The sequence below is a fragment of the Trematomus bernacchii genome, unplaced genomic scaffold, assembly GCF_902827165.1.
Source record: "Trematomus bernacchii unplaced genomic scaffold, fTreBer1.1, whole genome shotgun sequence".
Taxonomy (NCBI): Eukaryota; Metazoa; Chordata; class Actinopteri; order Perciformes; family Nototheniidae; genus Trematomus; species Trematomus bernacchii.
In genome coordinates this window covers 15,795,412-15,808,829 of record NW_022987689.1, presented here as the reverse complement: position 1 = coordinate 15,808,829, position 13,418 = coordinate 15,795,412, and the positions used below count along the sequence as shown (strand labels likewise).

Here is a 13,418-nt window from a genome sequence, read left to right as displayed (position 1 = left end):
TTTTCACTACGCACGTTCACAGATTCTCATACCTATAAAGTATTGGGGGAATGAGTCCGAAAACATGGAAATGAGCTAGCATTTTACCACTTCACTGGTCTTAAAGTCAACGGTCTTTTGAACATGTTTTTGAGATGGTTAGCACAACCTTAGGAGATTTTCATGTTTTGTTCTACTCCAAACAACGTCATAGCGCCGAACATTAGCCGCCTTTAGCTTAGCAGTGGTGACACGCACCTAGGCAACTATGATGTAGCCTGTAGTTCTAGATGTAGTTTGTTTTTCACCTAGCGTTAGCTTTTTACTTCTGGTGATTGCATTTAGGCGGTTTAAGTGGTGTTAATATGTGGAGATTATCCTGCTGAACAAAACATGTGAAGTATTATCTTTATTTCTGCAAAATTCCTAAAACCAATGGAAAAATCCTATTGCTTTTTGTCGAGGGAGCCCTTGCATTACATTTATTTTATCATTTGTCCGACACATTTAGTCGGTGTCCCGCATTTGATTGACAGTCATCCAAAAAGTGTTATTTATCCAAAAGTGTTTAGAAAACTGTCGGTAAACTAGCTCCGCTCATTTCTCCAGACTCATAGATCGCAAAAGAATACAGGAATATTTACGGATGACAGTTTGTTGTCAGAAATTCAATTTAAAACAAATAATTGTAATTCCTTATATTTATATTTATAAGCAAATACTATCAATATAAATGTTTATCAGTGCTGCCCCTGTCTAAATTGGGACCCTATGCGAAATGTTGTCATGCTTACAACAATACGTCATAACTGCACCTCTCACAATTGATGCAATGTCAATTTAAAGCAACAAGTGAATGTATCAGTACTCCACCATGTCTCCTTTAATGAAAGCATATTGCACTGTTTTCACTTACTGCACGTTGGGCCTTCAGTCCAGTTTCCTGAGATGCAAATGATTGTTTTGGTGTCTGCTCCCTCTGCAGTATATCCATCTTCACACTTACACTGCAGTTGTGAGTTTACAGCAAACACCTCCTGGTATCTCTTACCAATGATGACTGCATGGCGGATTTTAGGGGGATCACCACATGATTCGGTACTCTCTAAAAAATTGAGAAAATAAATCAGGGATAGAAAGGAAAAAGTTTCTCGATGTATAGTTCTATGATTTTTTGAGTTGGTGACATTGATTTTAAGATTTAGACACAGATTTGATTCTGACAACTGTTGTTTATTTTTTTATTTGACTGACTTACTTTCACAGATTGGCACAGAGGACCATGCTCCGTTTATACACTGCGCTGTGGTGTCACGGTCTTTGTGTTCATATCCTTCGTCACATCTTACCCGGATTTTTTCTCTCTCCCCATACCAACCATCTGTGCTTGCATCGTAGTTTCCATTTGGGATAGTCAGTGGCACACAGGCTTTTTCATCTGAGTTGGAAAATAAATGAATACAATTTGAAATAAAGTGCAGCACACTACAGCTCCTATGCATTGTCCTTTATTCAGTGGACGTTAGGGCCCCCAAAGACTTTTTCAAGATCAACAATGAAGAAGAAAACATTATACCATCTTGACAGTCTTTTCATTTTTAAAATGCCATTATTTGAGTGAACAATATCTCTACGGTTTTATTAAACCAAACATTATTGTAAAATGTAACCAGAACTCATATATTTATTTAATTGTTTTATATTAAAGAAGGTCGGCACAAAATGAACCAGCATCATTCAGAAATGAAATAAAAAGGAATCTTTGCCAACTCTTGAAATCTTATGCTAAAATATGTGTGTGCCGCCGGGTTGTGTTGATGTTTGTATAATTCATATCTGTTTGTTGGTGACATTGGTGAAGATGGATGGAAACATTTTACAAAAAGCTGACTAATGTACAACAAATGTATCATTAAAAACAAGTAAGTGTCATACAGGTACAAAAGCAGAACATTATCCTTTAAATCCCAATCAGAATGAAATGAAGATAAATCTTTGGGCAGTACTGAAAGGTTTTTCCAAAAGGGATAAAAGAAAAAGAAAGGTATAACACAACGTAGAGTGGCTCATTTAAACAAACCACCAGAAAGATTATAGAAAACGTACCTATACATTGGGGTTTAGGAGACCAATTGCCATTTTGACACCTGCTGGTCCCCCACCAGCCCTTCACTGCTGGTTTAAGTCCGTCATGACAGGCATAACTGAGTGTGGCTTCATGATTATAAGCTGATTGTCCAGGGGAAAAAAACACGCCATTCAGACTGAGAGCAGGACATGGCTGAGCTGCACTTTGTGCTGAAATATAACGATAAACAGTCAAATACTTTATATATATATCCCTGATATATTCAGGCAAATTCAGAAGTTTCTAAGTAACAGAGTTGAATTCCCTTACCATGCAGCACTTGTGGATTCCAAACCAGGAGAAAAACTCCAAGATATCTCAGGCACATTTCGGCAGGAATGAAATAATAAAGCCAAATAGGTTTCAGTTAAGATCAGGACCAGTTAATAATTGTTGAGAGCAATCAGCCAAAAAGCAAAGAAGTTAAGAAATAGTAAACATTCAGCTGAGTTACGGTCATCATGCTGTACACACAAACAGCCTCCGTAGACTTCAGTCAGATCAGTCGCATTTTACAAAAGGACTTTGCTTCGTTGAGATCAACAGTGTGTACAGCTGTTTTTGTCATTATCCTGCTTTGGTTCATACATTCATTTTTTTATACCAAATGAATCCTAGTCCTCCAATATTTATGCTAAATATCATTGGAATCATACCCCTTACTTATTTTGTGAAAAATGATTTGAAGTGAGCACTAGTTCTCCGGTGATTTCATGTTCAAGGACACATTTTATGCTGAGAAACATTCTGTATTGAGCTTCTTCTGCCTGCCATATGCTCCCAACATTTCATTTTTATCTACATCTGAAAGTTAGTATTGCAAATTACGATTGTGTTGTCAAAACCAACTTTAAAATTGCATTCCACTTCCGACTGTATCTGAGTGTTGCATGCAGCGCTTGTTAAGTCAATAAAAGCAATTTGGCTTTGTATTATGGTCCAAGAGTTTATCAACTATAACTTCATTATCCGAATATAACATAATAATATACATTTTCCATCATCGGCCGGAGCATTGTCTTTACAGGATAATCCCATTTTATAAACACTAAAGCTGAACATTGTATCATCTAATGTACAGTATGACTAAATTACCTCCATCTGCTCCTGGTGTGACTGGTTATGATTAAATAATAAGTAAAGTCATGATTCTGTCAATAAACCTTCAAGATGTGCGCTTTTATTTAAGTGTTGGTTAGGCAGCTGAAGGCCCATCAACACAAGAACACATAGTTCAGGTGCTAATTTGCCAGAAACACTGTAAATATTTCTTGGAAAGTTGTGTTTTCTGTTTTGAAAATGTGTTTTGTTGTGACACCACCATACTGTAAGTGAGTATTTCTGTCCAAGTATCAGCATACTTTGCAGTGTTGCTAAAGTATATTAAGTAAGGCATAATGTGCAGTGAGGCGGTCATTAATGATAAAAGAACACAGACAGGGTGATCAAGATCCCTATCACATTATCCCACGTATTACATTGCAACATACTAACTATACAAAGGGCTTGACTCACAACGTTGATTTAAAAATGACCGTATTGCTACAGCTAAAAAATATATATATTCCGCTCCACTGCGTACCAAAGGCAGGAACTGCGGCGACAGCAAGTCTGTTAACATCTTATTTTTCATTAACCACTCACGCTGCTAGAGTATATCACATTTGATATTATATTGAAAATTTGGACTCTTCAATTTCTGATTTGGTAAATATAATTATTATTTTGGGTAAATACCGTTTACATTGTAGTAAATGGAGAGGAGGCAAGCCCTCCTTTCCCTGTTTCATAAATGAGTTCATGTCCTTTTTTCTGTCCCTTAGAAAAATACAATCTTGTAACATGTCTATAAAGATTTACAATGACATTTCCAAATGGTTATTAAGTAAGCTTAATGCCTCTTAAATGTTTTTGTGACTTTATGCTTTTTCTTTCCCCCTGGCTCTTATTGGATGTATTATTTATGTTTTTCGTCTTATTGTGAATTAATAGGCGATTTCACACCGGAGAACTTTTCCCGTACTTTTCCCAGAAATAGTTCCTGGGATGTTGAGTTCACACCAAAAATATCTTTTTTTTCGGGAACCTTTTCTCCCCTTTTCAGTCCCTGCTAGAGAGGTGGTACTTTCCTGGGGAGAAAAAGGTTCCCATTTCTGATTGGCTGGGCGAATTGCAAACCACGCCCCGTAAAACTCGGAAAAATGTTGTGAAGCCGCCATTGTGTTTGCTGGCATTAGCATTATTAGCATTAGCATTAGCCCCGCGCACCGACGGAGAGAGACTAAGTTATGGCAGCACAAAAAAAACATGGGAGTGGTGGAGTGATGAGGAGGGTTCGGCGTTCTGGCGATTCACTCGAAGAAAAAACACTGCTAGAGCCCATACTGTGTTCCCTTTAGTGTTTGCTTCCTGTCCGTCTTCTTCATCTGTTCTCTTTATTGTTTACTTCCTGTCTATCTTCTTCTGTTGATTTCTCTGATGTCTTTTAAAATCTTTCCTTCTCATGCGCTCTTTTTATTTTCTTTACTAGAGGCAGTTCAGCCATCATGAATCCAAAGTTTTGTGCTTTACACAAATATAAAAATGATGCATGATGTATCTGATGGAGAAAAAAGATTGTTTTGCACATCTGGCGTTAATTTGACCGGACTTCTTTCTGTGGATTGATATGACTGCACATAGTCCCCTGATCCTCTTGTAGCTACGGTCTATTCTCATTAGCAGCGGTCTCTTAGCAAAACATTAACAACCTCTGGTTGACCAATGAAAATGTAGTATTCAACTAAGCTGTGTGTTAATACAAGTATATACTTACTAATATAGAAATCAATTTGTAGTGGAAAGACTGTACGCAATTTGTAGAAGATATAAAACTAATATCTGTGTCGATTGTTTAAGAACAATTACCGTTTATTCAGTCTACTGTAGACCATTTCACTTTTATTTGTAATCAAAGTGTTGATAGACATTAGTGCATCAAGAGTTCCAAGCACAAAAAGAAAAAGTTACTCTTAAAGAACAATTTGCTTCAACATTGTGTAAATATGTTCAATCAAAATGAAAGAACAAAAACAGCTGATTTAAAAGAAAATCATTTACAAATATGAAGTTTTTTTGGGTGTTTATCTTCTCTGGTGGAGATATTTCAAATGCTTCCAACTGTGCTTCTGTTTTCAGGCCAGACCTCCACTTGGCATCTTTGCTGGAAAAGCACAGACAAAAGGTATTAATTCAATAATGTAAAACTGATCAAATGTAGTTAAAATAATGAGCCGTCTGAGAATAGCACTTACATAATAATGATCAATTCTCGAACAACCTAGAAATAATCCAATAACAACAGAACAGCAGTGAATATTTCAGAACGTCATCTCTTTCACACAAACTGCTCTAATTGAATTCTCATTCACTAAAGTTTGCATGTCTACCCTAGTGTTAAAAAAGTCCAAGAAAATGTGTAAAAATGTGTATTTTTACTAGTTATTAAGGTCGGGCTACAGCTACAGCTACATACACATTATTTGCCAACCTTAAGACCCAAAAAATTGAGATAATTTAAAAATATTTTTTTACCAACTCTGTTTCCTGCTTTCTGGTGAATTTCATTTAACACAAATATCAAAATAAGTGAAGTGTAACAGTATTGACATTACAATACATATTCTTAAGTTTGAATTCTTGTTCTGTGTGAAAATGACTCCATATACTTACAGTGGGTATAATACATTCTTCCATTAATGCATTGAACACGGCTGCTCCAATCATCCCAAATACACGGAATATACGTATCCACTCCTTCCTTTACGTATATATCTTGAGATATTATGACATTGGCGATAGTCGTTTGAGCAGGATCTATGACACAGAAAGCCGCTGCACAGAAAGAAAAACGTATGTATAATTACTCGGGTAATATATTTGGGTGATATCTTTTTAGGAACAAAAACTTGTCGTTATGACTTGTTTATACCTTTGCAGGATGGTAGTTGTGTCCACTTGCCATTGCTTTGACACATCACAATGTCTGGACCCTCTAGTGTGTAAAAGCCATTACATTGGTATTTCAAAAATGTTCCGCTCACTTGCACAACATCTCCGTTTGGAACACTTGGGTAGTCTCCACAGTTGGCGTCTAAAATCAAAAAGAGGCTATTTAATATTTCCATTTAACTTTAAAAACAGGCCGGTCAAAGTTAACGTGTTAACGCTTGAGATTTATCTGGAAACCTAAACGTTTTTAAAATATCTAGACTATTCACATACCAATTGACAACTTCCTCCTATAATTACAGCTCATATGTTTACCATGAATTGTATGGCAGTAAAAAGGCAAAGAAAGCAGAGGAACTGGCACAAGCTGCATGTATTTCCCTGACTGGAGACCACTGGACATCAGGAAGCAGTAACAGCACCATTTAATAAAAGAAGGAAGGAAAGGCATTTTGCTTTGTAATGTAGGAGCCCGTTTCCTGAAGTTTCTCAGGAGTGGAAGACAAGGTTTTTACTGTAGAAATAGTTACTGCTTGCATTATGATAGCGGCAGAAAACAGGAGCATCTGTGTAGCGCACATTATACAGAGCGTGATCACAAAGGCTTGACAGCGTCTTTTGATGCTTTAGCTAAGTGTCAGAAAGTTGACGGACTTCATGCCAATCATTTTGAAATCATCAAAACTGAGCTGAGATGTTTAACAATAAAATAACAAACCTATGATTTGTCTTACCAGTTTGTCATGCATTTCTTTATTACAACATAGCATGTGTATTTCTTTAATCTCCCAAAAATACACTAAGCAAGGTTAATAATAGTATTTTAAACTTGTGATTAATCATGATTAATGATTTTCATCTATTGGTGGGGCTCTTCTCTAGAACTTTCTTTCAAATCAATAACATTTTGAAAGACCTTGTTGACCTTATCTTCACACAGTTCTGCAACTGGTTCTTCAGGTTTCTTTTGCAGATGGTGACTGCTTAATCCACTCCCCCAAGAACTTAACGTTAAATGTTTTCCATGTTGTACTTCTTTCTTTACAGTCTGGTTCATGTTAGCAGAAGTAATCACCATACTTGTTGTTAATGAACCATAAAATCAAACAAGTTGGTTGGTCATAAAGAATATTCTCAGACAGGCAGACTAAAGATGATCTATAACTCAAATTGATGCATTATATTCTATTCAAAATGGGTAGTGGGTGCTGTCTAAAGCCCTATTTAGATTTATTTGAGATAACATCAGATATAAACAACAAATATATTTAGCAACAGGAACATTTGTTAATAATGATGTTTGTGAACGGAAGTTGATGTTAGCTCGAAATGTAAAAACTAACGTCAGCCATACAGTGTAATGTTGTTAACACTCTCTGTAGTCAGATCTAGTAGAGTGTAATTGTTTCTCTTAATTAGCTGTTGTTTGCTCACATTCACTTTTCCAATTGGAGTTAACTGACTGACTGCTTTTGAGTGTCATGAGAGGCAGTGCAAAATCAGAATGCTTAATTTGAGCTACCTGTTTTTTTAAGCTACCTTCTTCTACCTGAAGTCATCCCACTGCCGTCTAATGTAAGAAATCGGCCTTCAGATAAGTTTATGGAGAGATCAGATCAATGCATTTACCCACTCATATTTAATACTGATCAATAAACTACTGCCAATAGATGTAATGTGTCCTCCACCTGTTCCTCCCCCTGTGGCTCCACCATGTCCAGTACTGCTGCCTGGGTGGGAATAAGACAACACATTAAATATAATCCTACAAATGTATCTATGGAGAGATTTGAACAAAGGATTTTAATCATTCATACTTTATAAAGGTAAATAAACTACCTCCACCTGCAGGTTGCCCACTGCCAGGAGATGTAGTGTGTCCTCCACCTGTTCCTCCCACTGTGGATCCGCCATGTCCAGTATCAGGTCTTCTGTCTGAGTGGACATATCAAATACATTTCAAGGCCTATATATATGGAGTGGTTAGATAATTGGATTAACTCATATTTCATAGTCGTATTGATTATGAATCAGTAAACTACCTCCACCTGCAGGTTGTATCCCACTGCCAGCCGATGTAATGTGTCCTCCACCTGATCCCACCTCTGCAGCACAAATTATTACATTTAAAGGATGAGAGAACCAAGTCCTTTTAAGCAGTTTTAAATACACACAGAGCTTTATCTTTTACTAGTTTATTTTTTTTATATTTGGTAAGATGTCTCCCTGTTTGTAGAACTTGTTGGGGAAATGAACTTTGCCCCATAATTTGTTCATCCAATGGTAGTAGTAAAAAGGTTTTCCACTGATTTTTGGGGACTGTATTTCTGATAAAAGGTAAATAACTTCAGTTGAATGGACACTACACATACTTATCATTAAAGTGTATTCTTCACCAACGTAATTCATGGAACATTATGTGGTCAATTTCTCTGAGAAAAAGATAAGTAGATTCCTCATTCCTAGTTTAAGTGTGAATTGTGACGCTAGCAGACTTTATAAAGTTTAGCTAGCTAGCATGACCTAATGCTAAAAGCCAAAGTGGTTTGAAAACTCTAAATAGCCTTTAAAAAGGTCTTAAATATTGACCTAATGGATAATGATATAACGCTTAAAGATGGAGGCTACAGCTGCATGTTCCTAACAAAAAACAGAAGCCGTTTCCTCCTCACTCCTAGCTAAAGACTGTGTGAATAAAAACAGATTTTATCAGCTGTACAGCTTTTGAAATCAGCAAAACTGAGCTGAGATGTTTAACAATAAAATAACAAACCTATGATTTGTCTTACCAGTTTGTCATGCATTTCTTTATTACAACATAGCATGTGTATTTCTTTAATCTCCCAAAAATACACTAAGCAAGGTTAATAATAGTATTTTAAACTTGTGATTAATCATGATTAATGATTTTCATCTATTGGTGGGGCTCTTCTCTAGAACTTTCTTTCAAATCAATAACATTTTGAAAGACCTTGTTGACCTTATCTTCACACAGTTCTGCAACTGGTTCTTCAGGTTTCTTTTGCAGATGGTGACTGCTTAATCCACTCCCACAAGAACTTAACGTTAAATGTTTTCCATGTTGTACTTCTTTCTTTACAGTCTGGTTCATGTTAGCAGAAGTAATCACCATACTTGTCGTTAATGAACCATAAAATCAAACAAGTTGGTTGGTCGCAAAGAATATTCTCAGACAGGCAGACTAAAGATGATCTATAACTCAAATTGATGCATTATTTTCTATTCAAAATGGGTAGTGGGTGCTGTCGAATGCCCTATTTAGATTTATTTTAGATAACATCAGATATAAACAACCAATATATTTAGCAACAGGAACATTTGTTAACAATGATGTTTGTGAACGCAAGTTGATGTTAGCTCGAAATGTAAAAACTAACGTCAGCCATACAGTGTAATGTTGTTAACACTCTCTGTAGTCAGATCTAGTAGAGTGTAATTGTTTCTCTTAATTAGCTGTTGTTTGCTCACATTCACTTTTCCAATTGGAGTTAACTGACTGACCGCTTTTGAGTGTCATGAGAACCAGTGGCAAAATCAGAATGCTTAATTTGAGCTACCCATTTTTTTTTAAGCTACCTTCTTCTGAAGTCATCCCACTGCCGTCTGATGTAAGAAATCGGCCTTCAGATAAGTTTATGGAGAGATCAGATCAATGCATTTACCCACTCATATTTAATACTGATCAATAAACTACTGCCAATAGATGTAATGTGTCCTCCACCTGTTCCTCCCCCTGTGGCTCCACCATGTCCAGTACTGCTGCCTGGGTGGGAATAAGACAACACATTAAATATAATCCTACAAATGTATCTATGGAGAGATTTGAACAAAGGATTTTAATCATTCATACTTTATAAAGGTAAATAAACTACCTCCACCTGCAGGTTGTATCCCACTGCCAGCAGAAGTAGTGTGTCCTCCACCTGTTCCTCCCTCTGTGGATCCGCCAGTATCAGGTCTTCTGTCTGAGTGGACATATAAAATACATTTCAAGGCCTATACATATGGAGTGGTTAGATAATTGGATTAACTCATATTTCATAGTTGTATTGATTATGAATCAGTAAACTACCTCCACCTGCAGGTTGTCGCCCCCTGCCAGCAGATGGAATGACCACCAAAAGCGAAAGATATGGACACAAGAAGTGCGCAATTGTATCTAGTATCCTATCCATCTGAACATGATTTAAGTGGGGGAACATCCTCTGTACTGTACTAGTTTGCCCTAGTAAAGCACATTATCCTAACAACAATTGTAAAATAGTTTTTTAGTCATTTGAATATTTCTTAGTCTTACCACTCATACTATTCAACGTTTTTTCGCAAGACTTTTGAAGTATGGGCCTAAAAGTATTATATTTTATCTTCAGTATTAATCTCGTCCTTTAATGCATTTTTTATTTGAATCTGTCTGGTTTTAATAACCATTCTGTTGTCTTACATTTGATATCTATGTTAAATGTTAGCTTAGTTACAGGGTAGCTTTTGTCATATATGGTACATTTGAGGGCAATTGTAATGCTGTGTTACACGGACCCTGACTTGCTTAATACGATTTTTTTTTTCTTCTAACAATTTAAGTGTTTTGAGTTAAATAACATTTCTACATAAAGTGTATTTTTAATCTATTTATATAGTAGTTTCATAGTCTAATAGAGCCATTTTCTAATGCTTTTCGCTATTTGAAATGGCCATGCATCAAGTTTATTTTATTATTATTTCTAATTATTGTTGAATCAGTAGTTGACTTCACCTTAAATTCTGGCATATTTGCATAATTTAGACCATGGGAGACTTTTAATCTTGGACAAGGGTCATTTGTAACATCTTATAATTCACCAATCCATAATGACACAGAACTAATAAAAAGTATTCTTATTGGCGCATTTCTCAGTAAATTGCCAACTTACTGCACATTGGGCCTTCAGTCCAGTTTCCTGAGATACAACAGATTTCTTTGGTCTCTGCTCCCTCTGCACTATATCCATCTTTACAATTATACTGCAGTTTTGAGCTTGCAGCAAACACCTCCTGGTATCCCTGACCAATGATGACTGCATGGGGGATTTTAGGGGGATCACCACATGATTCGGTACTCCCTGAAAATGAGGTTATTTTGTAAAGTGGATTTAAGATTTAGACACTGATTTGATTCTGGTAACTGACATTTAAAAAAAAAAATAAGACAGACTTACTTTCACAGATTGGCACAGAGGACCATGCTCCGTTTATACACTGCGCTGTGGCGTCATTGTCTTTGTGTTCATATCCTTCGTCACATTTTACCCGGATTTTTTCTCTCTCCCCATACCAACCATCTGTGCTTACATCGTAGTTTCCATTTGGGATAGTCAGTGGCACACAGGCTTTTTCATCTGAGTTGGAAAATAAATTAATACAATTTGAAATAAAGTGCAGCACACTACAGCTCCTATTCATTGTCCTTTATTCAGTGGACGTTAGGGCCCCCAAAGACTTTTTCAAGATCAACAATGAAGAAAAAATGATACCTTCTCACCGTCTTTTCATTTTTAAAATGCCATTATTTGCATGAAAAATATCTCGACGGTTTTAATAAAGCAAACATTTTTGTAACATTTAACCAGAACTCATATATTTATTTCATTGTTGGATATTAAGTAAGTTAGGCAAAATCAACTAGCATCATTCAGAAATGTAACAAAAAGGAATCTTTGCCTACTCTTGAAATGTTATGCTAAACTATGTGTGTGCCGCCGGGTTGTGTTGATGTTTGTATAATTCATATCTGTTTGTTGGTGACATTGGTGAGAATGGATGGAAAAATGTATAAAAAAGCTGGTTACAAAACATGTAATAATAATTAAAAAATCTCTAGTGTCATATTCAAGCAGGACATTATCCTTTCAATCAAAATCAGAAATTAAATGAAAATAAAACTATAAAGCAAAGTATTACACATTTACCCTGAAAAACACAACGTAGAGTGGCTTATTTAAACAAACCACCAGAAAAATTATTAAAAACGTACCTATACATTGGGGTTTAGGAGACCATTTGCCATTTTGACATATGCTTGTCGCCCACCAGCCCTCCACTGCTGGTTTAAATCCGTTATCACAGCCGTAAGTGAGCGTTGTTTCATGAAGGTACGTTTCTTGTTCAGGGACAACATAACCTCCACTCGGACTGGAAGCATTACAGTTCTGGGTTTCATTGTGTGCTGAAACAAGTAAGAGAGCACTATAATAAAACACTTGAACTAAAAATGATAGGTGACAGAATGTAATGTTCTTACCATGCAGCACTCCTGGGAACCAAAGCAGAAGAACAAATCCTAGATATCCCACAGACATTTTTTCAGGAATTAAAATACTGCAGGACAAAGCAGAGCGAAGTACACTCCACATCAGATCAGGTTAATTATTGTCGGGGTCAACCCCAAAAAGTTAGGCAATGTGTATCTTTGACTCTGACGTCACGCTGTTGCTCTGAGGCCAACACACCGATGTGAACTGCAGCAAATATCACAAAAACATATTGCGTATTAATCAGACATACATATGGGGTAACTGTACTTCTAAAAAGACTAAATTGGTCCGATTTTATGTCTCATTTTATGACTTATTCAAAATGATGGGGATGTTTCTAAATGAGTGATAGTAAACTGGAGTTATGCAGAGGTAGAATAAGTATTCAGATCCTCTGCTTGAATAAAAGAACATGCTGTATAACACTCTGTTAACATTTTGAAATAAAAAATTCCTGCATTGAAAATGTAAATCAGGTAAATGTATAATCAGTAACATGCTGTTAAAGTGTTAAATGGAAAAGTACTTAATGCAGAAACATCTTTATACCCAAAAACTACAAATGATTCAAAAAAAAATATGTATAGATACAAATACATTTCCCCTCAATCGGCTAGTTGATTTATGGACTTCAATCTGTTCTTCTTGTACAAAGGTTTTGCTTCTTTAATTTATAACAAAATATCACATTTTATAAACTTAGAACAAATCTATTTAGTAAAGTAACTGCATCTAAAACAGTTAAAGAGGCCCTATTGTGCTTTTTGGGGGTTCCCCTCTCCTGTAGTGTGCTCTATCAGTTTTTGTGCATGTAAATGGTCTGCAAAGGCTAAAATCCCTGTGTTCCCTCCTGAGGGAGTTTCTCTCCAACACTCTGGAGCTATGATTCAAACAGAAAGTCATATCAGTGAGTAGGTTTTGTATTATGAGTTCTTCTTAATCGTAAGAATAAAGTGCTTTCTCATAATCAGATTTTCACTCCATGATCATAGCAGTATGTATATAAATTC

General features: G+C 36.1%; 1 protein-coding gene across 21 annotated transcripts in view; it reads right to left on the bottom strand.

Annotated features, from left to right (window-relative positions):
- The window catches only part of LOC117488922 (loricrin-like), a 50,858-nt gene extending 38,354 nt beyond the window's left edge, over positions 1 to 12,504 (bottom strand). For 9 of the 21 annotated variants that reach the window (XM_034138094.1, XM_034138082.1, XM_034138091.1 and 6 more), the window contains exons 1-10: positions 12,396 to 12,504; positions 12,129 to 12,320; positions 11,314 to 11,493; positions 11,029 to 11,217; positions 9,991 to 10,083; positions 9,840 to 9,881; positions 9,695 to 9,739; positions 8,140 to 8,202; positions 7,937 to 8,032; positions 7,786 to 7,827 (exon numbers count right to left, since the gene is read on the bottom strand). In XM_034138094.1, coding sequence (XP_033993985.1) covers positions 7,786 to 7,827; positions 7,937 to 8,032; positions 8,140 to 8,202; positions 9,695 to 9,739; positions 9,840 to 9,881; positions 9,991 to 10,083; positions 11,029 to 11,217; positions 11,314 to 11,493; positions 12,129 to 12,320; positions 12,396 to 12,453 — 1,000 coding nt within the window. In that variant the 5' untranslated portion in view covers positions 12,454 to 12,504. Of the gene's footprint in view, positions 1 to 895; positions 1,085 to 1,237; positions 1,418 to 2,085; positions 2,278 to 2,377; positions 2,606 to 7,785; positions 7,828 to 7,936; positions 8,033 to 8,139; positions 8,203 to 9,694; positions 9,740 to 9,839; positions 9,882 to 9,990; positions 10,084 to 10,190; positions 10,201 to 11,028; positions 11,218 to 11,313; positions 11,494 to 12,128; positions 12,321 to 12,395 lie in introns of those variants that run through there. The other 12 variants (XM_034138086.1, XM_034138095.1, XM_034138085.1 and 9 more) reach the window with 11 other exon arrangements.
- Between the last annotated feature and the right edge of the window lie 914 nt (positions 12,505 to 13,418).